The sequence below is a fragment of the Cetorhinus maximus genome, chromosome 22, assembly GCF_964194155.1.
Source record: "Cetorhinus maximus chromosome 22, sCetMax3.hap1.1, whole genome shotgun sequence".
NCBI lineage: Eukaryota > Metazoa > Chordata > Chondrichthyes > Lamniformes > Cetorhinidae > Cetorhinus > Cetorhinus maximus.
In genome coordinates, this window is record NC_135900.1 from 76,819,970 (window position 1) to 76,846,798 (window position 26,829).

General features: G+C 45.5%; 2 protein-coding genes across 2 annotated transcripts in view; one reads left to right on the forward strand and one right to left on the reverse strand.

Moving 5' to 3' along the window:
• Positions 1–18,201, forward strand: part of braf (B-Raf proto-oncogene, serine/threonine kinase) — a 105,959-nt gene extending 87,758 nt beyond the window's left edge. The window contains exons 17-21 of the mRNA XM_078568542.1: positions 1,289–1,407; positions 3,665–3,796; positions 6,829–6,963; positions 10,684–10,837; positions 14,096–18,201. Coding sequence (XP_078424668.1) covers positions 1,289–1,407; positions 3,665–3,796; positions 6,829–6,963; positions 10,684–10,837; positions 14,096–14,118 — 563 coding nt within the window. The 3' untranslated portion in view covers positions 14,119–18,201. The remainder of the gene's footprint in view (positions 1–1,288; positions 1,408–3,664; positions 3,797–6,828; positions 6,964–10,683; positions 10,838–14,095) is intronic.
• A 3,432-nt stretch (positions 18,202–21,633) lies between these two features.
• LOC144696383 (wee1-like protein kinase 2-A) overlaps positions 21,634–26,829 on the reverse strand; it is a 40,044-nt gene continuing 34,848 nt past the window's right edge. The window contains exons 10-11 of the mRNA XM_078567593.1: positions 23,523–23,668; positions 21,634–22,637 (exon numbers count right to left, since the gene is read on the reverse strand). Of these exons, the coding sequence (XP_078423719.1) occupies positions 22,481–22,637; positions 23,523–23,668 (303 nt within the window). The 3' untranslated portion in view covers positions 21,634–22,480. The remainder of the gene's footprint in view (positions 22,638–23,522; positions 23,669–26,829) is intronic.

A 26,829-nucleotide genomic window follows, 5' to 3' on the forward strand; every position in this document is an offset into this window, starting at 1 on the left:
AGCAATCCTAGTGGAATATCATTTCATATTCGATTAACTCTGTGGGGAAAGTAAGTCTTCTAACTTCGTTCCTCATTGTTTTAGCAATGATTCAGGGATAATGGCCCCTAACCAGGAGAAGCACCCTTTCACCGTGTTCACCCTCTCACAACCACTTCTTCAGGTTGAAAACTCCTTATCCTTCACGGACTTTTCAAAAAGAAAATCCCAGCCTTTCCTCTTAACTCTAATCCCTCAATCCTTAATATCTTTCTAGTTAATCTTCACCATCCATTTTTCATGTCCCTGACATCCTTCCTATAATGAGATGTCCAGAACTTCACGTAGTACTCCAAGTGTGACGTAACCAATTTTTCTACAAAATTAACACTTCCTTTCTATTGTATTCACAGCCCTACATATAAAATCCAGAAGCAAAACCAGCATTTTAGCACCTTTTCTATCTTTAAAGAGCTTTGTGTTTGCACCCCTTCACCCCCGCCCCCAACCCTCAAGCCTGTCACCCTCTGGTTCCCTATATTTCTGTGGTAATTTACCTATGTACTCTGGCAACTTTAATATTTAATCAGTTTTCCATGCCCTTTGATTTGGTACCTTTAGCCTTCAAAAATCAGTCATCTTGTGCCTACGTCCAAATCATTTACAAGAATGGACCCAGGCACAGCTCCCTGGGGCACACCATTGCCTGAAACCTTATTCCCTAAACTCACTGCCGTCTCTCGCCCACCCTCTATCCATGCAACTACAATCCCTTTCATACCATGTGCCTTAGGTTTCATAGCCAATTGTGGCAGCTCATCAGACTCCTCCTGAAACTCCATATAAGCAATATCTACTGCATTCCCTTTACATTGACTTCGTCAGAATACAGAGCTAATGAGTTAACAGTTCTGTGCTGACTGCCAGTGCTGACCCATGGCTTTTTAGATAACCACGAAGTTCATCTGCAGTAATTTGCTTTTGGATTAGTGACCTTTGGGTTTTTCTCACTATTTCTCTGTTAGCCTATTTTAGCTGGTGGGTGAACAGGGTGGAAAATAACTTTTTTTCTTTGAGTAAATTTTTTTTTCTGTTTTCCCCACACTTATGCTGAATAAGTTGTGAAATGTCCTCAGACATCAACATTTAAACTGTATGCATCAGTTAGGGCATAATTGCTTTAAATTTAAAAGGATACTTGGGTGGGGATGCAAAAAGTCCCACCTTTTGTTCATCCGGGTGGGCTTTGGGGGTAGAAACGTGTATTATGTAGACTTGCTGTATCTGAACTCCTTAACTCCACTCAAAGATATTTTTCTACATGAAGACCTAACAGTGAAGATTGGGGATTTTGGCTTGGCAACAGTGAAATCACGGTGGAGCGGGTCCCACCAATTTGAACAGTTGTCCGGTTCTGTCTTATGGATGGTGAGTGCTGAAACTGTATCTGAACTGGCTGTTATGGTATTAGTTCTGGAAGAAGAGAGCCATATGTAGTATTACCCTGGCTGTACACCGTATCAGTTCAGCGGACGCCTGTATCACACATTCATTCCAGAAGATGAAGTACATTTTAACATTTAATTTCCAAGTCTATTTCAGCTTAGTACAGTCCTATTTGTACAAGATCAATTACACCTGTCAAAACCCATTATTATCGTCTCGTTTTCATTTGTAGACTCAAGGTCACCAAAGCAAAATCCTTCATTCCAATACCTCTGTTACCCAGTGGATGAAAATCCTGATGGCTGTTGAAAATGTTTACATTTATGGAGATTGAACCTGAGGATTATACTGGGCATTTGGTAAAAGGGAGTTTGGGGTAGGTGGGGGCAGGGGAGCGAATTTCAGCCCCTTTTATTGCAATTCAAAATCTGAACTTTGAAAATGTGGTGAGAATCAGGAATTTGCCCTGAGGGCCTGAGGAATGGAGCAGGCTGGCCTGAGGTAAAAGTGGTTAGTTATCAGAGGCTCTTCAGCTCCACCAGCTGCACAGTGGGCCAGGACTCCTGAAAAATTGGGGAGGAAATCGCTACAGAAATCTGCACCATGTCCCATTGTAGCGCATCCCTTGTCTAAATTGAAGTTTTAACCAACAAAGCTACAGGCACAATTTGTTCCTTACTTCCACCTCCATCCCGAGGCTATCTTTTACTAGTTGGCTGCCCTCCTTAAGAAGGAGATTTAACATCTATAATCCTGGCTCTTTATGTGAAGCAGTGGGAGAGTCCCTCTGGTCACTAGTTTGAAGTAAATCTGTGTTTTTTAGTATCATTTCACCAAAAATGGTGAGCAGAGAAAATTGTCCTGATTTGTTTGTGACGCTAACGCATGACAACCAGAGCAAGTTTGCCCCCCAATAGATTCTCTCCGCTTTTGGCAACAGACAGTTGAATACAGGTGCAGAAATCTTTTAAGTTGCATTTCCTTCACCCTTTTGAGTTATGAAGAGAATTTCCCACCAGTGCACATTGAGGTCTGCTTGATGTTTGTACAGTGGGGATAATCTCTGATCCAGCGACAGGAGCCATCAGATGAGCTCTGTAATCAAAGCTCCGCCTGAGGGCTCACTGGCTGATCAGTACCAGCCAGGTTGTCCCTGGTTTGATTTTCAATCTGTGCTGAGAAAGTCAGGCTAAGGAAGGGAAGAAGCAAATCAGCTAGAGTTCCTGCTGCCGATCACTGTTTAATGACTCCTGACGGAAAGAGCAGGTGAAAGCAAAACACTGCAGATGCTGGAAATCTGAAATAAAAACAGAAAATGCTGGAAAAACTCAGCAGGTCTGGCAGCATCTGTGGAGAGAGAAACAGAGTTAACGTTTCGAGTCCCTCTGTCTCTTCTTCAGAACAAGTATGTGGACAAGATGTGATTCTTCCACAGTCACAGTCCCCACTAACATTCAACAGTCCCTTGGATCAGGTACTAGAGGGCTGACAGTGAGTCTCTGCCCCTTAGGGGAGGTTAAGATTGGAAGAGGACTTAAAGCAAATGTATGCCAGTCGCAGCTGGTTGGTTTTTAAAGTGCACTGTATTCTCCTGTTCTGAGCTTTCAGGTGGCTGTTAATATAGCCTTTCACATCTCAGCTGGAGACACCTTTGTTCTTTACTATATCCATTACCACTGTCTTTGGCTGTTGCATCATGAAATCTTTTGTTATTTAATCTCTCCTGCCCTCCATCCTATCACAGACCTTCAGCTTTGTTCTTCCTGCCAACAACCTTCTACTGGCTTAAAAACTCTAACATTTCTACCTTTTTCTGGATCTCTAGTCATCGACCTGAAATGTTGACTCTCTCCACAGATGCTGCCAGACCTGCTGAGTATTACCAGCATTTTTTTGTTTTCACATCAGATTTCCAGCATCTGCAGGATTTTGCTTTTGTTGATAGTCCCAACGCTCATACAGCTAGTTTGCGAGCTACTGCCTATTTTTCCTTGGATTTTTACACTTGGGTTTAATGGCTTTGTTTTGTGTCTGGGGTTACTTCACCATCCACCATTCCCAGTGAGGAGTGACAGCCAGAGGAGTGCATCTGGAAACCACAGGCATGTGTTTAGAGACTGGCTGGATATTTGGGTGCAGGCCAGGTGTTTTTGGAGCTGCCCCTTTCAGAACTCTGACCTCCCTGTCCCTCGGTGATCTGATCCTTACCCTCACTAACTCAGCCTTTGCCTTTTTGCAGGCGCCTGAGGTGATCCGGATGCAAGACAAGAACCCTTACAGTTTTCAGTCTGATGTCTATGCATTTGGGGTGGTTCTATATGAGTTAATGAGTGGGCAGTTACCCTATTCAAACATCAATAACCGAGATCAGGTAAGTAAACACACAATTGCTGCAGAATGACTTAATTTTTAAAAAAATCCTACAATGAAAATAATGTTCAAGGTGAAAATATTATCACTGAGAATGGAAAGATTCTTATTAAACAGTGTCCATCAAACAATGGCAGGGCATGTAGAGCATTGGTTAGATACAGAGTAAAAATGCCTTGTACGTTGTATCTAACCCCATGCTGTACCTGTCCTGGGAATGTTTGATGCGGACAGTGTAGAGGGAGCTTTACTCTGTATCTCACCCCGTGCTGTACCTGTCCTGGGAGTGTTTGATGCGGACAGTGTAAAGGGAGCTTTACTCTGTATCTAACCCCGTGCTGTACCTGTCCTGGGAGTGTTTGATGGGGACAGTGTAAAGGGAGCTTTACTCTGTATCTAACCCTGTGCTGTACCTGTCCTGGGAGTGTTTGATGGGGACAGTGTAGAGGGAGCTTTACTCTGTATCTAACCCCGTGCTGTACCTGTCCTGGGAGTGTTTGATTGGGCTTAGTGAAGATGGAACTTTATTCTGTATCTAACATGTGCTGCAGCTGTCTTGGGACAAATTATTCCCATTGCTCTCAACAATGTGCCTCATCTCCTGGCTCAGGAATGCCCCCTGCTGCACCAGTGTGATACTTCTTCAAATTTGCAACCAAGAAGCAGCTTTCCTCACTACAATTCGTAGTCCAGTCTTGCAGGCTTATCCCAGACTGTGACTCCCCAAGCTCATGTCATTCATACTTTGTTGCAAGTGAACATACCAGCGTAAAAACCAGGAGCAGTAGTAGGCCCCTCAAGCCATTCAATAAGATCATTTCTGATCTGATTTTGATCTCATATTCCTGCCTACCCAGATAAGCTTTCATGCCCTTGCTTATCAAGAATCTACCGACCTCTGCCTTAAAGATATTCAAGGACTCTGCCTCAACTACCTCTTGAGGAAGAGAATTCTAAAGTCTCATAACCCTCTGAGAGAAAAAAATCTTTCCTCATCTGTCCTAAATGGGCAACCCCTTATTTTGAAACAGTGACCCCATGTTCTAGATTCTCCCACAAGAAGAAATATGCTTTCCACATCCACCCTGTCAAGTCCTCTTCGCACCTTGTATGTTTCAATCAAGTTGCCTCTTACTCTCCTAAACTCGAGTGGATACAAGCCTAGTCTGTCCAACCTTTCCTCATAAGACAACCCACCCATTCCAGGTATTAATCTCGTAAAGCATTTCTGAACTGCTTCTCATGCATTTACATCTTTCCTTAGATAAGAAGACAGTACTGTACACAATACTCCAGATGTGGTCTCATCAATGTCCTGTGCAACTGAAACATAACCTCCCTACTCTTGTATTCAATTCCCCTCGCAATAAATGATAACATTCCATTAGCTTTGCTAACTATTTGCTCCACCTGCATACTAACCTTTTGCGATCCCGACTGCCTCTCCTCTCGCGCTATTTTCAATCTCCCGACTGACTCTCCACTCGCGCTGTTTTCAATCTCCCGACTAACTCTCCACTCGCGCTGTTTTCAATCTCCCGACTGACTCTCCACTCACGCTGTTTTCAATCTCCCGACTGCCTCTCCACTCGCGTTGTTTTCAATCACCCGACTGTCTCTCCTCTCGCGCTGTTTTCAATCTCCCAATCACCTCTCCTCTCGCGCTGTTTTCAATCTCCCGACTGCCTCTCCTCTTGTGCTGTTTTCAATCTGCCGACTGCCTCTCCTCTCGCGCTGTTTTCAATCTCCCGACTGCCTCTCCTCTCGCGCTGATTTCAATCTCCTGACTGCCTCTCCTCTCGCGCTGTTTTCAATCTCCCGACTGTCTCTCCTCTCGCGCTGTTTTCAATCTCCCGACTGTCTCTCCTCTCGCGCTGTTTTCAATCTCCCGACTGTCTCTCCTCTTGCGCTGTTTAGCTCAGTTTCTGGTCAATGGTAGTCTCAGGATGTTGATAGTGGGGGATTCCGTGATGGTAATGTCATTGAACATCAAGGGGTGATGGTTAGATTGTCTCTTATTGGAGATGGTCATTGCCTGGCACTTGTGTGGTGCAAATGTTACTTGCCACTTGTCAGCCCAAATGCAGGTCTTGCTGCATTTGGACATGGACTGCTTCAGTATCTGGGGAGTCGCAAATAGTGCTGAACATTGTGCTGTAAGCAGTGAACATCCCCACTTCTGACCTTAAGATGGAAAATCATTGATGAAGCAGCTGAAGATGGTTGGGCTGAGGACACTACCCTGAGGAACTCCTGAGGAATGTCCTGGAACTGAAATGATTGACCTCCAACGACCACAACCATCTTCCTTTGTGCTAGGTATGACTCCAACCAGTGGAGAGTTTCCCCCCTGATTCCCATTGACTCCAGTTTTGCTAGGGCTCCTTGATGCCACACTCAGTCAAATGCTGCCTTGATGTCAAGGGCAGTCAATCTCGCCTCACCTCCGGAGTTCAGCTCTTTTGTCCATGTTTGAACCAAGGCTGTAATGAGGTCAGGAGCTGAGTGACCCTGGGCTGGGAATGCTTGTCACTGGGGAAAACAGGCGAGGTGAATTGCCCACATGTTCCCCCTCCCACCCCGCCCATTGGCAGCCTCACCCCTGTCTAGAAGGGTCGTTGTGGACTAGTTTGCTGTATCTCCAAAAGCAATGATGATCCAAGACATCAGTGAGTTTTACACTCAAACATTAGCATGGGAAAGGATAGTACAGATTCATAATTGCAATGAAAGGTAATGTACCAAGTACTGATACAACAAAATATTAGCCACAGTGTGTCCCAGATGAACATGAATGTTGTAAATATAATCAGAGAGTCTCCATGAAAGGAGGGCCCCAGCTTGTTCCATCCCCCCCCACCCCCTTCCTGCAACTGCAGCTGAGGGAAAGTATCAAGTAAAGAGCTGAAAACGGTTTGAAATGTTCCAGTGATGTGTTGAGGCTTGCTGCTGGGTCAGTTGTGGGCCTACACCTAGCAGGTTTAATAGTTTGTCGTTGGTTTGATGTGCTTTACCCTTCTGATTGGCTTTTAGATAATCTTCATGGTTGGCCGAGGTTATCTGACCCCTGACCTCAGTAAGGTGCGCAATAACTGTCCAAAGGCAATGAAGAGGTTAATGGCAGATTGTCTGAAAAAGAAGCGGGATGAACGCCCTCTGTTTCCTCAGGTAAGTATTGGACTTGACTCCTCACTCCCTCTGTCAGTGGGAGTGTTATCACATGAACTGCTGGAGAATAGGCCACTGGTCTCGTGGGCCCTGTAACATTGGGTCACTGAATTTAAAAATAAGTGATTTTTGATTTCTATAAAGCATTACAGGGCTATGGAGATAGACTAGGGGATGGGACTGATTGGATTGCCCTACAGAGAGCCGCCATGGACTCGATGGGCTGAATAGCCTCCTGTGCTTTAATGATTCTATGACTCTGTATCACTTGGGGCCATGGATGGCGTTTTGCATGTAGTTCCCAGCTCCCTATTCTAGAAAGGACAATGAAGTTGTGGAAAGAGACTTGACTCTAATCCAATGAAGAAAGGCTTGAAGAATTGAGGCTTTCTGAAGCTACTGAAAAGATTATGGGGATATTACAGAGGATTTCAAAGTGATCAAGGTTTTTGAGGGGATATATAGTGTTTCCATCAGTAAATCAAAGGGACAGACAGAGGATTATCAGCAGAAGAGCAAGGGAGAAAATTAGCAGGAATATTTTCACACAAGATAGTCTGCTCAATCCCACAACTGGAATTGAGACATGGATTTATCATTGGGTCAATATTTGTAAAGGAGGAATGTAAACTGTTTTGCGACTAACAATGTTGGGGTGAATTATTGGCTGGTTTGCAGGTGAGTTGTGGCTACGAAAGGGAGAGGGGCAGATATTCTGAAAATGCTGTATTTGCTGGTACTGCAGCTACAGAGGGTGTACTGTCCGCACACGCAGTGTCAGTGCCAGAGACGTTATCGAGCGTGATGTCCCAGACCGCTGTCTGAATTAAAAGAGAAAAGAACAGAAAATACTCTGCCCACTACCTCCACTCTTTGTTCTCCCCCCCACCGCCAACCACCCTGGCGAGGGGAGGGGGAGGGGGCGGCGAGGGGAGGGGGAGGGGGCGGCGAGGGGAGGGGGAGGGGGCGGCGAGGGGAGGGGGAGGGGGCGGCGAGGGGAGGGGGAGGGGGCGGCGAGGGGAGGGGGAGGGGGCGGCGAGGGGAGGGGGAGGGGGCGGCGAGGGGAGGGGGAGGGGGAGGGGGCGGCGAGGGGAGGGGGAGGGGGCGGCGAGGGGAGGGGGAGGGGGCGGCGAGGGGAGGGGAAGGGGGCGGCGAGGGGAGGGGAAGGGGGCGGCGAGGGGAGGGGGAGGGGGCGGCGAGGGGAGGGGGAGGGGGCGGCGAGGGGAGGGGGAGGGGGCGGCGAGGGGAGGGGGAGGGGGCGGCGAGGGGAGGGGGAGGGGGCGGCGAGGGGAGGGGGAGGGGGCGGGGAGGGGGCGGTGAGGGGAGGGGGCGGCAGGGGTTTGGGATGCGGCAGGAGGAGTGGGAGCCCAGTTCCTGTTTGTCAGTGTGAGTTACTGTGTTCAGAATATATTTTGATGCCACAAAGTGCGAATGGTCTGGTTGAGTATGCCAGGAGGAAGCCGTGGTCACTCGCCTGTGCTGTGCTGTGTCCTGGGAGCAAAATGTCAGTAACATCTTGATAAATGTGCTTTAGCATTTGTTTCACTGAGATTATCCAACGATGCCCATTCTGTTTGGACTCTGTACACCTCCGTGTGCCAGTGTGCACAGTCTCCCTTACACTGAGCTGCTGTACTGTAGGCCCGCCTGGACTTCACATCACATATTCCCACCTTCGTCTCTCTTTCACTTGGTACTCGCTCAAAGAATGTTTCACCCACAATAGTTGCAGATTCTCAGTTTCTGTAAGTCCTGAGCCCACGTGATAAGCTGCCTGCACCTTTCTTGTATGATAGAGAACTTCATGCCCTGGCTGCAACCTCATGGTCTTCACTGTTAGCGTCTCCCATGGAGATGAGTGTTCAAGACCAGCAGTGTCTGTACACAAGCATCTGGACACTTATGCCTAGTGGGGACAAGGCAACTCCTATATGGCTTGGACCTTATGACATGTCTTCCTTCTTCCTTTAACTGAGGTTTCCCATCCATGGTGGTTGACGGCGCTTGGCTGTGTCCAGCCCATCTCCCGCGCATCCGCCCTCCCACCTTCCCCTCCCCCTCCCTCCCTGAACCACGATAGGGTCCCCCTTGTCCTCACTTATCACCCCACCAGCCTCCACATTCAAAGGATCATCCTCCGCCATTTCCGCCAACTCCAGCATGATGCCACCACCAAACACATCTTCCCTTCACCCCCCCTGGCGGCATTCCTCAGGGATCGTTCCCTCCGGGACAGCCTGCTCCACTCCTCCATCACCCCCTACACCTCATCCCCTTCCCACGGCACCTTTCCATTCAACTGCAGAAGGTGCAACACCTGCCCCTTTACTTCCCCCCTCCTCACCGTCCAAGGGCCCAAACACTCCTTTCAAGTGAAGCAGCATTTCACTAGCACTTCCCTCAATTTAGTCTACTGCATTCGTTGCTCCCAATGCGGTTTCCTCTACATTGGAGAGACCAAACGCAGACTGGGTGACTGCTTTGCATAACACCTTCGGTCTGTCCGCAAGCATGACCCAGACTTCCCTGTCGCTTCCAGTTCAACACACCACCCTGCTCTCATGCCCACATGTCCGTCCTTGGCCTGCTGCAATGTTCCAGTGAAGCTCAACGCAAACTGGAGGAACAGCACCTCATCTTCCAACTAGGCACTTTACAGCCTTCCGGACTGAATATTGAATTCAACATTCAGACTATGAACTCTATCCTCACCCCCTTTTTTAATCCCCTTTTTTCTACGTTCATTTTTATTTTTATCTACTTTTTTCATTTTTATTCATTTATTCATTGTTTTATCCCCTTTTTTATCCTTTTTCCCCAGCCACCGCCCCCACCCCCAGTAGGGCCATCTGTTACTTGTTCCACGATGATCTGCTATTATTACATTCTGCTTTCTTATCTTTATGCCACTATCAGCACCTTTTTTAGCCCTTATCACTACCATTAACACTCCTTTTATCTTTTTGGCTAATGCATCTTTGTCAATCTCTCCTTTGCGTCCACCTATCACTGGCCCTCTATCTAGCTCCCCCTGTCCCACCCCCCTTAAACAGTATAAATTTCATCATATTTCTACTTCCCTTTAGCTCTGAAGAAGGGTCATAGAAACTCGCAATGTTAACTCTGTTTCTCTCTCCACAGATGCTGTCAGACCTGCTGAGTTTTTCCAGCATTTTCTAGCTTTATTATCCTTTTTGGCTTGGGTAGTTTGGCAAGTGCTGACACTATCAGTTCCAGCAGTGCAGTGTGACTGTAGACCTGTTTGTTTGGCTAACCTGCAGAGAATGAGAAGGATCACGTGCAGATGTGATTTGACATGACTTGAGTTTAGAGTTACCTTCATTCTTCACTGAAGGCCAGAGACACACATACTGCTACCATGAACCTTTGGCTGTTGCTGTCAAGTTGGAGGGCATGAGGTTAGAATGTGAATCATTTGGATGGAGGGGTTAGAAAGTTGACTCTTACTTATTGCAAAGAGGATTATCACTGTACCCAGACTGTGAGATGGTGCAGTGCTGTGCAGAGACTGTATACTCCTGATCCCGTGCTTCTGAAACCTGAGATGTATCGAGCATTTGATTCAAGGCTCTTAGTAGAAACCTCTGATAGGGGTAGGGAGATGGAGGGAGTTCCAGAGAACAGAAGCTGGCTGTGTGAAGGGGAGGATGTACAAGTGGTTCTCGGATTACCCAATAATGAAGCGGTTTTGCATTGCAGATTCTTGCCTCAATTGAGCTGCTGGCCAGGTCCTTGCCAAAGATTCATCACAGCGCATCGGAGCCCTCGCTCAATCGGGCCGGTTTCCAGACCGAGGACTTCAGCCTGTACACATGTGCTTCCCCAAAGACACCCATCCAGGCCGGAGGATATGGTGAGTGTGTGTCTGAGGACAATGAACCTTTGTCCCCTGTCCAAGCCGTCTGCTCTTGGCCCTCAAGACCTGTATAAAGATTGGCTGTGAGAATGTTGTTCCCCAATGCTCTGCTCGGTCTCCAGAGGTTCCCTCACTCCAGTGGGCCATTCTCAACCTGTGCACCTAGGTGATGAGTTCAATGTACTCTGTGTCACAGCTGAACCTAGACTAGTCTTCAGCTGATGCCCTCTTCCACTACCACCAGAAGGAGGACTGACTTTTTGAAGTATAGTCAACAATAGCAATTACAGGTTCTATTTATATAGCCCCTCTAACATAATTAAATGTCCCAAGATGCTTCACCAGAGCGTTATGAAGCAAATTATGACACTGAACCACATAGGGAGATATTAAGGCAGATGAACAAAAGCTTGGTCAAAGGGTTAGGTTAGGTTTTAGGGAGGAAAGTGAGGTAGAGGCACCAGAGCTTAGGACCGAGGAGGTAGATAGATTTTTTGAAATATCGGGGAGTGTTGGGCTATGAGGAGCTGGCATGAAAGAGGAGTTGAGGCCTGGGGCAGATCAGCCATGATCTTATTGAATGGTGGGGCAGTCTTGAGGGGCCGAAAGGCCTCCTCCTGCTCCTATTTCTTATGTTCTTATGAAGGTAGAGCCAGCGGTGTTGGATTGGGGATGCTCAGGAGTGCAGAAATCTCTGAGTGCTGAGGCTAGAAGAGATGCTAGAGGAAGGGAGCAGCGAGGCAATGGAGGAATTTGAAAACAAGGATGAAACAAGCATGTCACTGTTTAAATATAGAGAACACAGCAGCCAATTTGTGCACAATAAGCTCCCACAAATATCAACCTGATACTGACTGGTCAACAGGGAAATTTCCCTCCTCCGAATCCAGGAACAATATTACAGCAGGATCAACTTTCAGAGTATTTGGGGAACCCTGAGGCCTAGAACCTCTGTTCCCAGGAGGGTGGTACCCCACCTAATGTGCTGTGGGAACCCCCCCTCCCCACCCGGAAGTCCCCAAGCGAGGAATATCTGGGAATTGCCCAGGGAGTTTAAGTGCCTCCTGCAGAAGAGACCATCTGATGCTCCAACTTAAAGTTGAAAACTTTGGATGGTTCTGAACCTAGTTACCCAGGAGAAGTTAGGCAGCTTAAAACCACCTCTAACTCCTGGGTTACTCTAGTACCGACACACACCCCCCCTCCGCCACACTCTGCCACTGGAACCTCTGACCACCTCACCACACACCCTCCCAACTACACCCCTAACTCCTGGGTAACTATGGAACTGATCCCCCACTGGATCACCCCATGACCCACAAAATACCCTCCCCACTCTCTCTCTAACCATGTCCCCACCACCATCCGACTACCTTCCCCAACCATCCCCTCAACTACCACCCTACAACCCAACCACCCTCATTATGCCCCATGACACCCCCAGACAACCTTCCCGACCCCCCGGCTACCCTCTTTCCGTCCCCCCCCCCCACATCCCGATTCCCCCCAATCCCTCACCCAACACACTTACCTTTTCCCTGGCTTCTCAAGGTGGCTGGGACCTGCTTTACAGCAGCTAGTGTTGTAAAAAAGGGGGCGTGGCTCCCCACTGCTGCCCTGCACTGGAAGGACTGCGGAGCTGCACGTTTCCCACCCGGCCTGGCTCAGAGGATCGGGTGAGCAATCTGCAGCTCCCGACCTGGGGTAAGTGAAAAGGAGCAGAGTGGAAATCCGACAGTGATTGACACTCCATGGAATTTCTGGGCCATATTGTGCACACAATAACCTTGTTCTTTCTGCAACTGACAGCTTCCAGGGTGAGGCTGAACTCCCTATGGCCTGAAATGTAACTGTATTCCCTTAGCATATAGAATGTATAGGCTATGGCAGGGCAAGTGGAGAATGGCCAGCAACTCCACAGGCTCCAAAAGCTGTAGATGGGTGACATCTGGTGGCAGCAACTGAGTCCTACAAGTGGAAAACTATTGAGACCAAACCACAGCTACTGTAAAATGTGCAATGTGATTGGATAGGTGTTTTATGTTTCCCCTCTTTCCTTTTCACTTTTTCTCTGTGCCGTTTTGAAAGTAAAACTCTGACAGCATTAATTTTTTTAAAAAGACTACTGGAGTGGTTCAGGCATCTTCCTCAGTATCCCCTGCTCCTCCTGGGAAGCATGGCTATGGATCCCTGGCTAATGTAATCAGAATTAGGAGCTGACAACATCAGTCCCTATTTGTTTACTCCACAGTGGTAACTTTTCACAGTCCTCTATTTATAGCCTTATGTTCACCAAGGTGAGGGCTGTGACTGTGCAAGGGACTGGAGTGAGTTCCATTTGGGCTTGCACTCACTCCTGGGGTTTAGTTATAGCACAGAGAGTGCCTCAGCAGTGGGTCTCATACTCAGGTGAGTGCATGTTGTCTGACATTGTCCCATTTCCCACAGCAAGCTTCTCTCAGTGGATTTGGCCGTTAATACTGAACCATGCCCACTGATGATTGACCAAACCAATCTCCTACAGGAACACTGTGGTCAGCAGAGGGGGTCACCCTTTCAGGCTGGTCCAGATCAGAGCCCAACTTCCAGAGGTGAAAAGCCAACACTGGACCCGCCTGAGTGTTTCTGGCTACAGAACAGCATCCCCACTCAATTAGATACAGAATAAAACTCCCTCCACACTGTCCCATCAAACACTCCCAGGGCAGGTACAGCACGGGGTTAGATACAGAGTAAAGCTCCCTCTACACTGTCCCCATCAAACACTCCCAGGGCAGGTACAGCACGGGGTTAGATACAGAGTAAAGCTCCCTCTACACTGTCCCATCAAACACTCCCAGGGCAGGTACAGCACGGGGTTAGATACAGAGTAAATCTCCCTCTACACTGTCCCCATCAAACACTCCCAGGACTGATGCAGCACGGGGTTAGATACAGAGTAAAGCTCCCTCTACACTGCCCCCATCAAACACTCCCAGGACAGATACAGCACGGGGTTAGATACAGAGTAAAGCTCCCTCTAATCTGTCCCCATCAAACACTCCCAGGGCAGGTACAGCACGGGGTTAGATACAGAGTAAAGCTCCCTCTACACCGTCCCCACCAAACACTCCCAGGATAGGTACAGCACAGGGTTAGATACAGAGTACATTGCAACCAATTACTTACTGTGCCAATGCTGACTGAGCTTGACATTGAGAACTGTGATCATTACTTTGTGGGAAGCTAATATTGAAACTGTTTTTGCTTTAACAGGAGAGTTTACTGCATTCAAATAGATGGAGCTTCATAACCATGTGTTGAAGCAGGTGTCCGCCATCGCGTCTTGTCTCCTTCCAGTTGTTCCGGGGTTTAACCTGCAAAGCAAAAACTACAGCTGTCGATTGAGCTGCCTGAGACCCTTTGTATCATTTTAAAGACAGACTCTGCCGCCAATTTCTGTGAAGCTGTAGTTTTGAAATTGCTTGATGCACAAATCCGAATCCCCTTTTACCAGCTGTAGAAGCTGAGTGCATTGGTTGTCCCTCAAGGAAGAACAAAATGGCTTCTCTGGATACTGTTGGGGAGAGGGACAGGGGTCAGGGTGAAGAGGAATCTTTGGTAATTGAGGGACCAGGGGATGTAACGATAGAGTGCAATCCTCCTATGGCAGTTGTATCCCCAGCACCCTCCTATTGTGTCTCTGTCCCAGATGTGATTGTGCAATAACCTTATTTATGACCAGGTTGAGGCCCTGTTACATTAGAATGGGTCTGTAGTCAAACGACTTGATTGGTCAGTGTCCCTTGGTCACCCATGCAATGGGGCGCCGTGACACTTATTTATATGTATTTTATAATTTATTTGTCCTTTCTTGCCGAGAGCTCACCAGATTATTCCTGCCACCTGGTATTCCTGCTGCTCGAGTTCTCCAACTGATGCTTTTCACTCTTTGGATAATCTTTTTGTTACCTCCTCCCCTTCCACATAAAGACAAGTTCTTCATGGTCAGCTAGAGATCTGAATGATTGGCTAATAGCACAGGAGGGGGAAGCAGAGTCTGTGGGCTATCACTCCTTACCCATAGAAGACTTCCTCAAAAGGCTTTGCCTCCTTGCCCTGTCTGCTTGTTCAGGTCCCAATCAGTTACATTAGTTTGTTTTATTACTCTTGTCCTCCAGGAGGTAATGGGATGAGTGTTTTAATCCTGAGCTGAATTGCAAGACAGCTTTTAAAGGGAGCCATACATTGATCCCTGGCCCCCAGCTGAGTTTGTTCATCTCTCCTGGTGCAGACAGTGTGAGCACTCCTGGGCTGGGAAGAAGTGGCAGGGCCAGGATTCCCACTCCTGATTACTGCCCAGGGATGTGTGTCAGGGAAGGGCACAGTGGGATTGGACTTGACTGTGATGCTACCTTTTGTGGAATAGCCTGCTGGCAGTCACCCTTGAGGCTCCAGGTACTGGAGGACACTTGTGGAAATAGTACCCTGTGAGGGGGCTTGAGATGATTCAGCTTTTTTGAAGTTTTACCTATTGTTAGGAATCACTGCTTTAATGAGCCACTGACGACCCAGGCCAATATGTGGTATTGTTTAGGACACTTGCAGCCTTTCTACATGACCAGTTTCCAGGAGTTTTGCGTTGAACTGTTTGTGGGGGACCTGCTGGTTCACGGACACTTGCAAAATATCTGTAGTTCACTCCCAGTGTGGATCTGTACTCTCTTTGGGCCTGAGATAGGATTCCCGATTTGATTCCATCATTCAAGCTCAGAGCTGTGAGTCTCTTCTGTCAGACCTGGCATTGGTTAGCTGCCCTTGTTCATCTCCTTACACTTTACAAACTTTGGACAGTAACAATGAGCTGTTAGCCGAATCCTTCTCCTATCATGTTTTCCCATAGCTCAGGATCCAACTACCCCATGTCTCCTTCACCTTACCCAGAAAGGTGTTTTAAAGTGTTGAGTAAATAGTTTTGTTCTGAACTGTTTTTTTATTTGGTTATTTGTATCATTGAGGGGAGTAAAACTGCTTTTGGAAAAGTAGACATTTGATACCAGATCAGTGTGTATTCATCTTGGAGCTGTGTCTGTGCTGATCATGTACTGCAACTCACCAAACACATCAATAGCAGATCACCAATGTTCACTGTAACTTGTTTAATACAGTTTTAGGAGGGGGTATTCTTCCGTTGCTAAACTGGAAGGCAGAACAACTCATTCTACTGATTCCAATAACACACGAGCCGTAGCTGTTTGGAATGGGAATCTTTTTGAAAGATTGGTACATTTTATTTCAACAGAAAGGGTGTTCCTTGGTTCCATTTCAAGTTAGGAGCTTTAAAAGAGACCAAATCCTTTTATTTGACAATGTTTGCCAGTGGTCCAGTGGAAAGACTGAAGTGATGAGCCTTTAATTTGAGAATCTCTAGTTGCAATGTCTTACATACCTGCCCAGCACTCTTGTCCAGCTTAGTTCTGACAGTCAGATGGGCTGTTTCTAGAAGTTTACATACTTTGGATCCTTTTATATCAGCAAATTTGACTACAATCTACTTGGTCCCTTCATCCAAGTCATTAATATAGATCAGAAATAGTTGAGGCCTCAACATTCATGATCCCTGTGGCACTGCACTAGTTATAGTTTTCCCAACCTGAAAATGACCCATCTCGCTGGGCTTTTCTGTCATTTAGACAATCCTCCATCCATGCTAACTTATTACCCTCAAAGGACTGGGCATAGTACTGCTGAACCCATGTAGGTGAGCTTTAGATCCAAGCCCTCAGTAATAATCTCTACAAAATTGTCTTGCACATAAATGGCTGTTTAGATTCCAACTCTGGAATGTATAAGAAGCAAATATCAATGAGTCTCTTGGGCCCTCTTTAATAAAAAGCACCAGGTACTGACTTAACTCTTAAAAGGCAAAAAGCTGTTGCAAATCACCAGCATGATGTGTTAGTGATGCTCAAATTGAAGAGGAGATATTTCAGTCCACAGTACTGTGCCCAGGAGATTGCTACAGGTACCTGTCATGAATAGTGGCAGCCTTTTTGTACAGGTCCAAGGCATCCATTGAAGACAACACAGCCCTTGTCTGACTGTATACTCCCCAGAACCACTGACTGCATCTGCAAATACAGCTGGAGGCATAAGTTGGTATCACCAATCAGACACTGACCTGCATGCAGTGCACAGTATGATGGATGTTTCAGTAGCATTATTCAGTAAAGTCTTGGTCAGTCCTTCTCGTCACTGATCCCACTCTGTCATCTACTTGTACTGGATATGCTTCAGGAGGCCAGGGTCCATATACATTTAGAAAAAAATTAATTCCGCAAAGATAACAGAATCCTCAGCTTTTGCAGATGGTTTGAGTCTACATGAGTTTGTAAAACTGTCATTGGTGCTTCATTCGCTCTTAGTGACCCCACTTCCTTTGAGTTTGGCTGAGTCAGAATAATTGCTTTTAACATACAATTTACAAGGGTCAAAATACCTTTAGGATAATGCTGAAGCACTGAATAGGTATCTGCAGTGCGCTTTGGAGAATTTGCCCCATTTTCACCTATTGATCTGCCTTGGTATCAGAAGTTGAGTGTTAGCTGCTGTTGTACTGCCCATGGGTAAAACTCCAGCAGTGACCTTTTGTACAAAGATGTTTCTCAATGAGGTTACCAGCCATGGAGCGAGAGAGATGAGCAGCTCAGTGTAAGGAGCCTGGGTTTGTTCTGTGAAACATTGTAAGCTTATAAACCATTTCCACCCCTCCAGAGAAAAGAAATCCCATCTATAAAACACAATCAGACAGCAGAGGGAGAGGCTATTTGGGCCATCTTGCCCGTCAACTCTTTGAGAGCTATCCACTCACCTCTTTCCTCAACCCTGCACCCTTCTCCTTTGGCGCAGTCCTCACTAACTTGACCCTTTGCATATGAGCTTGTGCTATTTCTCTGGCACTAGGAATTCTTTGCATTTTTCAGAAGGACCTGACCCCAGTGCCATATCCAACACCTGCTACTTCAACAAGGTGCAGCAGGCTCCTAGTTAGGAAAAAAGGTCATTGTCCCACATACATGTTCTTTCTATAAAATTAGAGAAAGCGTAGCTTCAAACGGTCAGTTAGTCTCCTGTTTCATCTTGGATCTGTGTAAAGACGAATCATACCCACTGATTGCATTTCCCTCCCTCCCAGTACCTTGGATTCTCACTGTAAATTTGTACAATGGAATATATTGTCAGTTTGCTATAGAGCATGGATACAAAATTTTGATAGATAATTCAAAAAACCTTATTCTGTGTAAAGTTATTTAAAAGACTGTATTATAAAAAGTTATATGTATGTGAATATGGGAAACACTATAATAAAGGACCTGCATGGAGCTTTGGCCTGTCTCTGGCCTGTTATTGAGTTTGTCAGTTCTTTATGGGTTGGTCTGTCTTGCTGATAAAGGCAGTCCCCAGTCTAGCATCAACTCAAGACTACAAAGATAACAGGTTGTGGGGTGAGGAGGGAGGAATCAGCCACTTGGCTGCACTCACTCCACTCCCCAACTTATTGGGAGTTTGAGAAAGGGAATTAGATTGACTTGGTCCACAAACCGACTACAAATGGCCAATAGACCAGAACCGAACTTTGAATTCATTCATGGGATGGAGGCATCGCTGGCTAGGCCAGCATTTATTGACCACCCTTAATTGCCCTTGAAAACTGAGTGGCTTGCTAGGACATTTCAAAGGGCAGTTAAGAGCCAATCACATTGCTGTGGGTCTGGAGTCACATGTGGGCCAGACCGCGTAAGGACAGCAGATTTCCTTCCCCTAAAAAAGGACATTAGTGAACCAGATGGGTTTTTACAACAAATCGACACATGGTCATCATTAGGCTTTTAATTCCAGATTTTACATTTTTTTTAAATCAAATTCACATATGGCCATCTGCCATGGTGGGATTGGAACCCAGGTCCCCAAAGCATTAACCTGGGTCTCTGGATTATGAGTCCAGCGACAATAACACACCACCACCTCCCACCCGACTCCCACTGAGCAGCAGTTCAATTTCAGGCGAGGCCCAGACAGTCTCCATCTGCCAACAGCAAAAAGGAAGCTGACTCTCAGGAATAGGGACTGGTGTAATCCTCCGATTCCTACACCCCAATAGCTCAGCTAACAATCACCAGGCTTTCCTGTCTTAACATCCTGCCAAGTAGTAAAATAATACGGATCAAAAGCTAGGTCAGATTTTTGACAATATTGAGGAAAGCAAATTAGGAGGCAGAGAGATGAAGGGAGGGAATGAATTTACGGGACTAGAAAGTTGAAGGCATAGTGCAGCAATTGCAATCAGGAATGCTCAAGAGGCTGGAGCTCAAGATATCTTGGGAGGGGATTCAAGATTGAATTTAAAATTCAAGGTGTTGCTTAATCAGGAGCTAATGTAGGTCAGCAAGGCCAGGGGTGATATCTTCAGTTTTTTGTATCCCTGGTTTGCTTTACTGCAATTAAACTTTGGTTAAGAGGGGGGAGAATCTCAAACCAATATTAAATATGGTCAAATATTCCCAAGATATTCCATTAGTGTCACCTTGGTTAACTGGCTTATTACTCCTCAATCTACTCTGGTCAGTCCTAGAACATCCATTTCAGTAAATTGTGAACACATTTGCTTCAGTCTTAAAATCGCCCATTATAAACACTTTTTGTTAGTAGCTTTCTGTATATGTGTGTAAATTTGAATTCCTTTCTTTCCATGCCTGTGATTTGTGTCTTTACAATATTGTCAAAACTTTCCCCAATTTTCGAACAGGAACGACTCTTCATACCCTTAATTGAATTTGTGTTAACTCTCATTCCTATGCTATGTGCATTAGTTGAAAGAATCTCTGGGTGGCTCACCACCCTGCCCATACCTCCATTTCTTACTTTGATCCTCCCACCCCCCCCTAACTAGTTTAAATGTTTTCCCACTACCCCATTTACACTTTCTCCTTCAGATTAGGTCAGTTCCAGGAATCTGAAGCCCTCTCTTTTGCACCATTCTTCCAGCTATTCCTTGATAAAGTTTCTTCTATCTGGACCAGAGCACAGCACTGGGCATAATTCAGAGATTACTAAATGCTCTTCTCCTTTTAGAATCTAGCTTCATGAAACCCCCTTTGCAGAATCTCAAATTTACCTCCAAACTGTGTCCTCAGTTCCCACATTGAACCAGAATAGTTCCAGAAGAGGCCATTCAGCCCATCATGTCTGCATCAGCTTATAATGGAAAGAAAAAAGCTAACTGCTCATTTTAATCCTATTTTCCAGCCCCTGGTCTGTAGCCTTGCAGGTGACAGCACTTCAGATGCAGACCCAGGTACCTTTTAAATGAAAACAAAAACAGAATTACCTGGAAAAACTCAGCAGGTCTGGCAGCATCGGTGGAGAAGAAAAGAGTTGACGTTTCGAGTCCTCACGACCCTTCAACAGAACAGGTCGTGAGGACTCGAAACGTCGACTCTTTTCTTCTCCGCCGATGCTGCCAGACCTGCTGAGTTTTTCCAGGTAATTCTGTTTTTGTTTTGGATTTCCAGCATCCGCATTAGTTTTTTGTTTTTACCTTTTAAATGAGTTGAGTGTTTCAGCCTCAACCATCAATTTAGGCAGCAAATTCCAGTCACCCACCACTCTGGGTGAAAAAGTTCTTCCTCATGTCCCCTCAAATCTTTCTATCAATCACCTTAAATCTATGCCCCCTGGTAATTGACCCCTTAGCTAAGAGAAACATGTCTTTCCTGTCTACCCTAATCTAAGCCCCTCAATTAGGTCACCCCTTAGCCTCCTCTGTTCTAAGGAAAACAACCCCAGCCTATCCAATCTTTCCTCATAGCTGGAATATTCAAGCCCTGGCAACATTCTTGTAAATCTCCTCTGCACTCTCTCCTGAGCAATTATGTCCTTCCTGTAATGTGATGACCAGAACTGGACACAATTCTAGCTGTGGCCTAACCAGCACAGTTCCAGCATTACATCTCTGCTTTTGTATTTAATACCTCGTCCAATAAAGGAAAGTATTCCATATGCTTTCTTTACCACCTTATCCACCTGTCCTGCCACATTCAGGGATGTGTGGACATGTACCCCAAGGTTTCTCACCTCCTCAACCCCTCTCAATATCTTTCTGTTTATTGAATATTCCCTTGCTTTGTTTGCCCACTCGAAACGCATTACCTCACTTTTCTGGATTGAATTCTAATTGCCACTCCTCCACACACTCAACCAAACCATTGATGTCATTCTGGAGTTGACAGCTATCCTCTTCATTATCAACTACACTTGTGTGGTTTGTGTCTCACCAGCAAATTTTCCAATCATTGCCTCCCACATTTAAGTCTGACATGAACTACAAGCTCTGGCTGCTCACCCTCATTCCAGAACCTTTTGCATTTGTCGTCATGTCTGAAACCCCGGCTGCCAAGTAGCAAAATTCCATTCAGAACTTGTAATCATCTCCCCCTCCTCCCAACTATAGAATCTGTCACCTCTCCTCCCCTTCCCCCACCAAAAACAAACACCTAGCTAGCCCTTTGGCACCCTGGTGACACCACATGTAAAATAAGAGTAATTAGCAAATCCAAGGTTTGGGGGAAACCCCAGTATTTAGCCAGCCAGCAGGGCAGGGCAGGCCAGGCCAGCAGCCTCTGGTGGGTCAGTGTCCCAGCATCAGTAAGAGAAGCAGCAGCAGCTGCGTACAGGGCTCCAAGAGACACACTGGCTAAACCACAACACTGAATTCAGAACTGCAACCTATTAATGACTGGAAGCACAGGCAGGAATACGAAAATTAAAACTTTAATTACACAGTTGAATTCTCCACAGAATTCTATTATCCATTAAAAATTAAATAAAATTAGATAAAAGGTTATTCCCTCTGTTTACACAGTGGTTTGAGACGTTTTCCTTTTAAAGACATACCACCAAACAAAGGTTCTGCTCCTCCCGAACAATTGAGTTCAGACTTGCTACATCTCTTGAAGGCTCATCCCAACCTACAGGGGCCAAAACATCCCATTACCATGGTGAGGAGTTGTCAGAAGCTTAAAACCAACCCCACTGAAAGGGACAAGTCTTCTCATTGACATTTCTGACCAACACAAATATATACACGACTCGGACTCATTGCAAACACTTGTGATGCTTCAAGACCCCTCCAAAAGTGTTCTTGGAGTCTAAAAGACATACAGTCAAAGTTATTGCTGTATTAGAGGGATTTTTCAAACAGTTCCAAATATCTAACTATGTGGTGGTTTAGATCCAAAAAGGAGAGCAAGTTCCTGGTGATGAAAAATAAACATGAAGATTTAAAAAGGTCAACAGGTTATAGAGAGGCTGTTTTGAATAACAGAATATAAAAATACTCAAGGCAAGAGCTGCCATTACACACAAGTGTACAGGTATCAAAAGGGCTAAACATAGTAGAGGTGATCAAAATTTACATTTAAAGATTCTTGGTTTAACAAAACTAGTCAAGCTTCTGGTTTACAGAGTCTTCATTCCACTTTAGGTAGATTGATTTAACTATGACTGGAAACATGCCTATTGAAGCCTGGCCGGGCCAGTTTAACATTAAATCACCCCACCCGGCCACTGCCAGAATCTCCTCCAGCCCCATATAGGTGGCCCTCAGTACCCAACACAGTTAAAGCTCATTGAGCGGTTGCTTCTGCCTCCCACTAGCCTTTGGTTCCTCTTTTCCGGAAGGATTGGTTTCTTGACTGGATGCGGAGTTTTAGGATCCGACTGTGGGAAACCCTGAGACAGTCTCGCCTTCATCAACTCCCTAAAAGATTTAGGAGAAAACACAAGAATTAAAGGAAGCACCGAGCACCATCATGTTGTAGGAGTCAAATTAGAGGCAACAGAAACAGTTCATTTGGCTCAAGTCAATTCTTCTGAAGTCACTCGCTACAATACCAGCCCGTTTTGTTCTTCCACATCATTTAGGGGTTAGTTAGAGGGCGATGGTGGCATGTTACTGGACTAGTACTCCAAAGGCCCAGGCTAATGCATGGGTTCAAATCCCACCATTACAGCTGGTGCAATTTAAATTCAATTAATAAATCTGGACTTAGTCTCAGTAATGGCGACCATGAAACCATCACCAATTGTCATTAAAACCCATCTGGTTCACTAAGGTATTTTAGGGAAGGAAATCTGCTGTCCTTACCTGGCCTGGCCTACGTGTGACTCCAGACCCACAGCAGTGTGCTTGAAATGGCCTAGCAAGCCATTCAGTTCAAGGGCAACTAGGGATGGCCAAATGCCAGTCTCCCCAGCAACGTCCACATCCCAAAGAACAAAACAAATTCTCCAGCTTTGGAGGTCATGAGACAGTTGCCTGGGTAACAGCGCCAAGAAACATTGTGAGGGCCTCCACAGAAATATCCATCTCTCAAACTGAAGCTAAACCATCAGACCAGCTCAAGTGGGCACTGATGAAGGTGGATATAATGTTGAATTATTTCATGGGAAAATGCTGCAATCAAATCCAATGAAGCTGGAGTTCTGAAGAGCTATATTCAACACAAAACGATAACCGTTTCTCTCTCCACAGATAAAACCAGACCTTCTCCAGCACTTGTTTTTATTTCATTTCAGATTTCTAGTGTCTGCAGTACTCGGCTTTCATTTTATTGTAAAACCATCTTCCCCCTCTTTCCAATACCTCTCCAACATTGCTGTCCTGAAACGTTCCACGTTGAGCTCTTTCCGGAGTTGCGAGGCCAGTTTCCTGGAATTCCTGCGAAGGGTGGGATGTCTTGTCAGCCCAGCCGAGGATGGTCTCTCCGCAGGATCTGGGTGAATCATAAGCTGGAGAATGAGAGCACACAGCCATTATAAAACAGAGAGACTGCCTGATGGAGCAAAGTTAGAAACATTCACTTAGCTGTTGGTATAACAAATTGTGCATTCCAAATTAAATTAACTAACTTTACCAGGAAACTCCTGCAGAACTCAGTCAGGCAACTATCCATTTGAATTGATAAAAGATACAGTAAGTGGTTAGAATTTCACAGCAATCACAACTGCATAACATCTAGTAAAGAGCACATTCAGTCTTGCACAAAGTAAGAAGAAATCGGAATATGTGTTAGGCTGTATGGCCCCTTGAGCCTGCTCTGCTCATGGCTGAACATTTACATCAGCTCATGTTCCTCCCCATGTGCCACATTTTCCAAGTGCTGCAAAGATTCACAACCTCAAATGAAGAAGTTTTTCCTTATCTCGGATCTCGGGATAAGGGTTTGGCCATTTGGGAATGTGATCCCCAAGGTCACCAGCCACAGCAAACATCCTCCCAGCCTCTACCCTGTCAAGCCCTCATTTGTCTACATTTCAATCAGCTTAATTCTCCAAACTGCCGGAGAATAATGGCCCATTCTACTCGATCTCTCCTAATAGACAGCCCCCTCATCCCAGAAATCAAATCTAGTGAACTTGCACCCCCTCAATGGCAAATATGCCCTTCCTAAGGTAAGGTGAAAGCTGTACTATACATGTGGTCTCGTCTAGACCTGTATAATTGCCGCAAGACTTCCTTACTCTTCTAATCCTCTTGCAATACAAGCCAACATATCATTGGCCTTCCTAGTTGCTTGCTGTACCTACATGTTAACTGTGACTCATACAAGGACACCCAAATCCCAAAATTTAGTGGTCTCACCTTTTTAAAAACTGTTTGCCTATTCTTCCTACCAAGTGGGCGATATGACATTTCCCTGCATTACACTCCACCTGCCACCTTGACCGTTTAAATGATGTGTCTCCCACGCGACTTACTTTGCTACCCAGCTTCGTAATGTCAGCAAACTTGGATACATTACATTCCGTCCCATCAACTAAGTCGGTGATTGTAAATATCTGGAGGTTTAAGCACTGATCCATGTAACAGTCAATGACACCGTCTTCTTGAAAATGACCTGTTTGTTCCCACTGTCCTTTAACCAGTCCTCTATCCACACAGTATATAATCCAAAATATTATTCTTTTTTTCCAGATTGTTCTCACTAGAGCGACGGAGATTGAGGGGCGACTTGATAGAAATTTACAAAATTATGAGTGGCATGGACAGAATAGATAGTCAGAAGCTTTTTCCCAGGGTGGAAGAGTCAATTACTAGGGGACATAGATTTAAGGTGAGAGGAGAAAACTTTAGAGGAAATGTGCGGGGCAAGTTTTTTACGCAGAGGGTAGTGAGTTTCTGGAATTCGCTGCCAGAGGAGGTGGTGGAAGCAGGTACGATAGTGGTGTTTAAGAGGCAACTTGACAAATACATGAATAGGATGGGAATAGAGGGATACAGACCCCGGAAGTGCAAAATGTTTTAGTTTGACAGGCAATATGATCGGCGCAGGCTTGGAGGGCCGAAGGGCCTGTTCCTGTGCTGTACTTTTCTTTGTTCTTTGTTCTATAATGTCAAATCCTGTGCAAATCTTTTGTGGGCACTTAATTAAAAACTTCTGATAGCCCAAGTATACTATCTCTGCTGGCCCACCCTTGTCCACCTTGCTAATTCCACTCTCACAAACTAAGATTGTCAAAGAAAAAACTTCCCTTTCATAAATCCTGTTGACTCTACCAAATCAGCAATTCCTTCAGTGCCCTGTTAACATATCCCCAGTATATACAACATACCAACAAGGAGGAGTAAGCCAGCCGAGTCTGCTCCACCATTTAAATATGATAGTATACTCAGATATTTAATAAGATCTGATATTAACCTCAAATCTACATCCTGCCTACTCCCAATAACCTATCACCTCCTTGCTTACCGAGAATCTATCTATCTCTGCCTTAAAAATATTCAAAGACTCTGCTTCCACCACCTTTCAGTTTCAAAGACTCATGACCCTCAAAAAATTTAGCCTCATCTCAGTTTTAAATGGGTGACCCCTTATTTTTAAACAGTGACTCCTAGTTCTAGATTCTCCCACAAGAGGAAGCACCCTCTCCACATCCACCCTGTCAAGTCCCCTCAGGATCTTATATGTTTCAATCGAGTCACCTCTTACTCTACTAAACTCCAGCAGATACAAGCCTAGCCTGTCCAACATCTCCATTCCAGGTATTAGCCTGGTAAACCTTCTCTGAACTGCTCCCAACACATTTACATCCTTCCTTAAATGAGACCAATACTGTACATAGTACTCCAGATGTGGTTTCACTAGTGCTCTGTATAACTGAAGCATAACCTCCCTACTTTTGTATTCAATTCCCCTCGCAATAAATAACATTCTATTAGTTTTCCTAACTACTTGAATACCTGACTACTAGCCTTTTGCAATTCATGCACTAAGATACCAAGATCCCTTTGCATCTCAGTGCTCTGCAATTTCCCATCAAGATATGCTTCTCTTTTATTCTTCCTGTCCATTTCCCAAAATGGACAATTTCACATTTTTCCACATCATACTCCACCTGCCAGATCTTTGCCCACTCACTCAACCTATCTATATCTTTTTGGAGCCTCATGTCCTCTTCAAAACTTACTTTCCTCCCTATCTTTGTGTCAGCAGAAAATTTGGCAACCATCCCATTCATCCCTTCATCCAAGTCATTTATATAATTTGTAAACAGTTGAGGTCCCAGTGCTGATCCCTATGGCACTCGTCACACCCCTGCCAACTTGAGAAAGACCCATTTATGCCTATTGTTTTCTGCCAGCCAGCTTCTATCCATGCCAATATATGTTACCCCCTATACCATCAGCTTTTATTTTCTGCAATAACCTTTGATGTGGCACTTTATCAAATGCTTTCTGGAAATCTAAGTACAGTACATACACCAGTCCCCCTTTATCCACAGCTCATGTTATTTCCTCAAAGGAATCCAGTAAGTTGGTTAAACATGATTTCCCTTTGACAAAACCATGTTGATGACCTTGAGCTAAATCTGAGTGCCCTCCTAAACCTCTTTAATAATAGCTAACATTTTCCCTATGACATATTAAGCTAACTGGCCTGTAGTTTCCT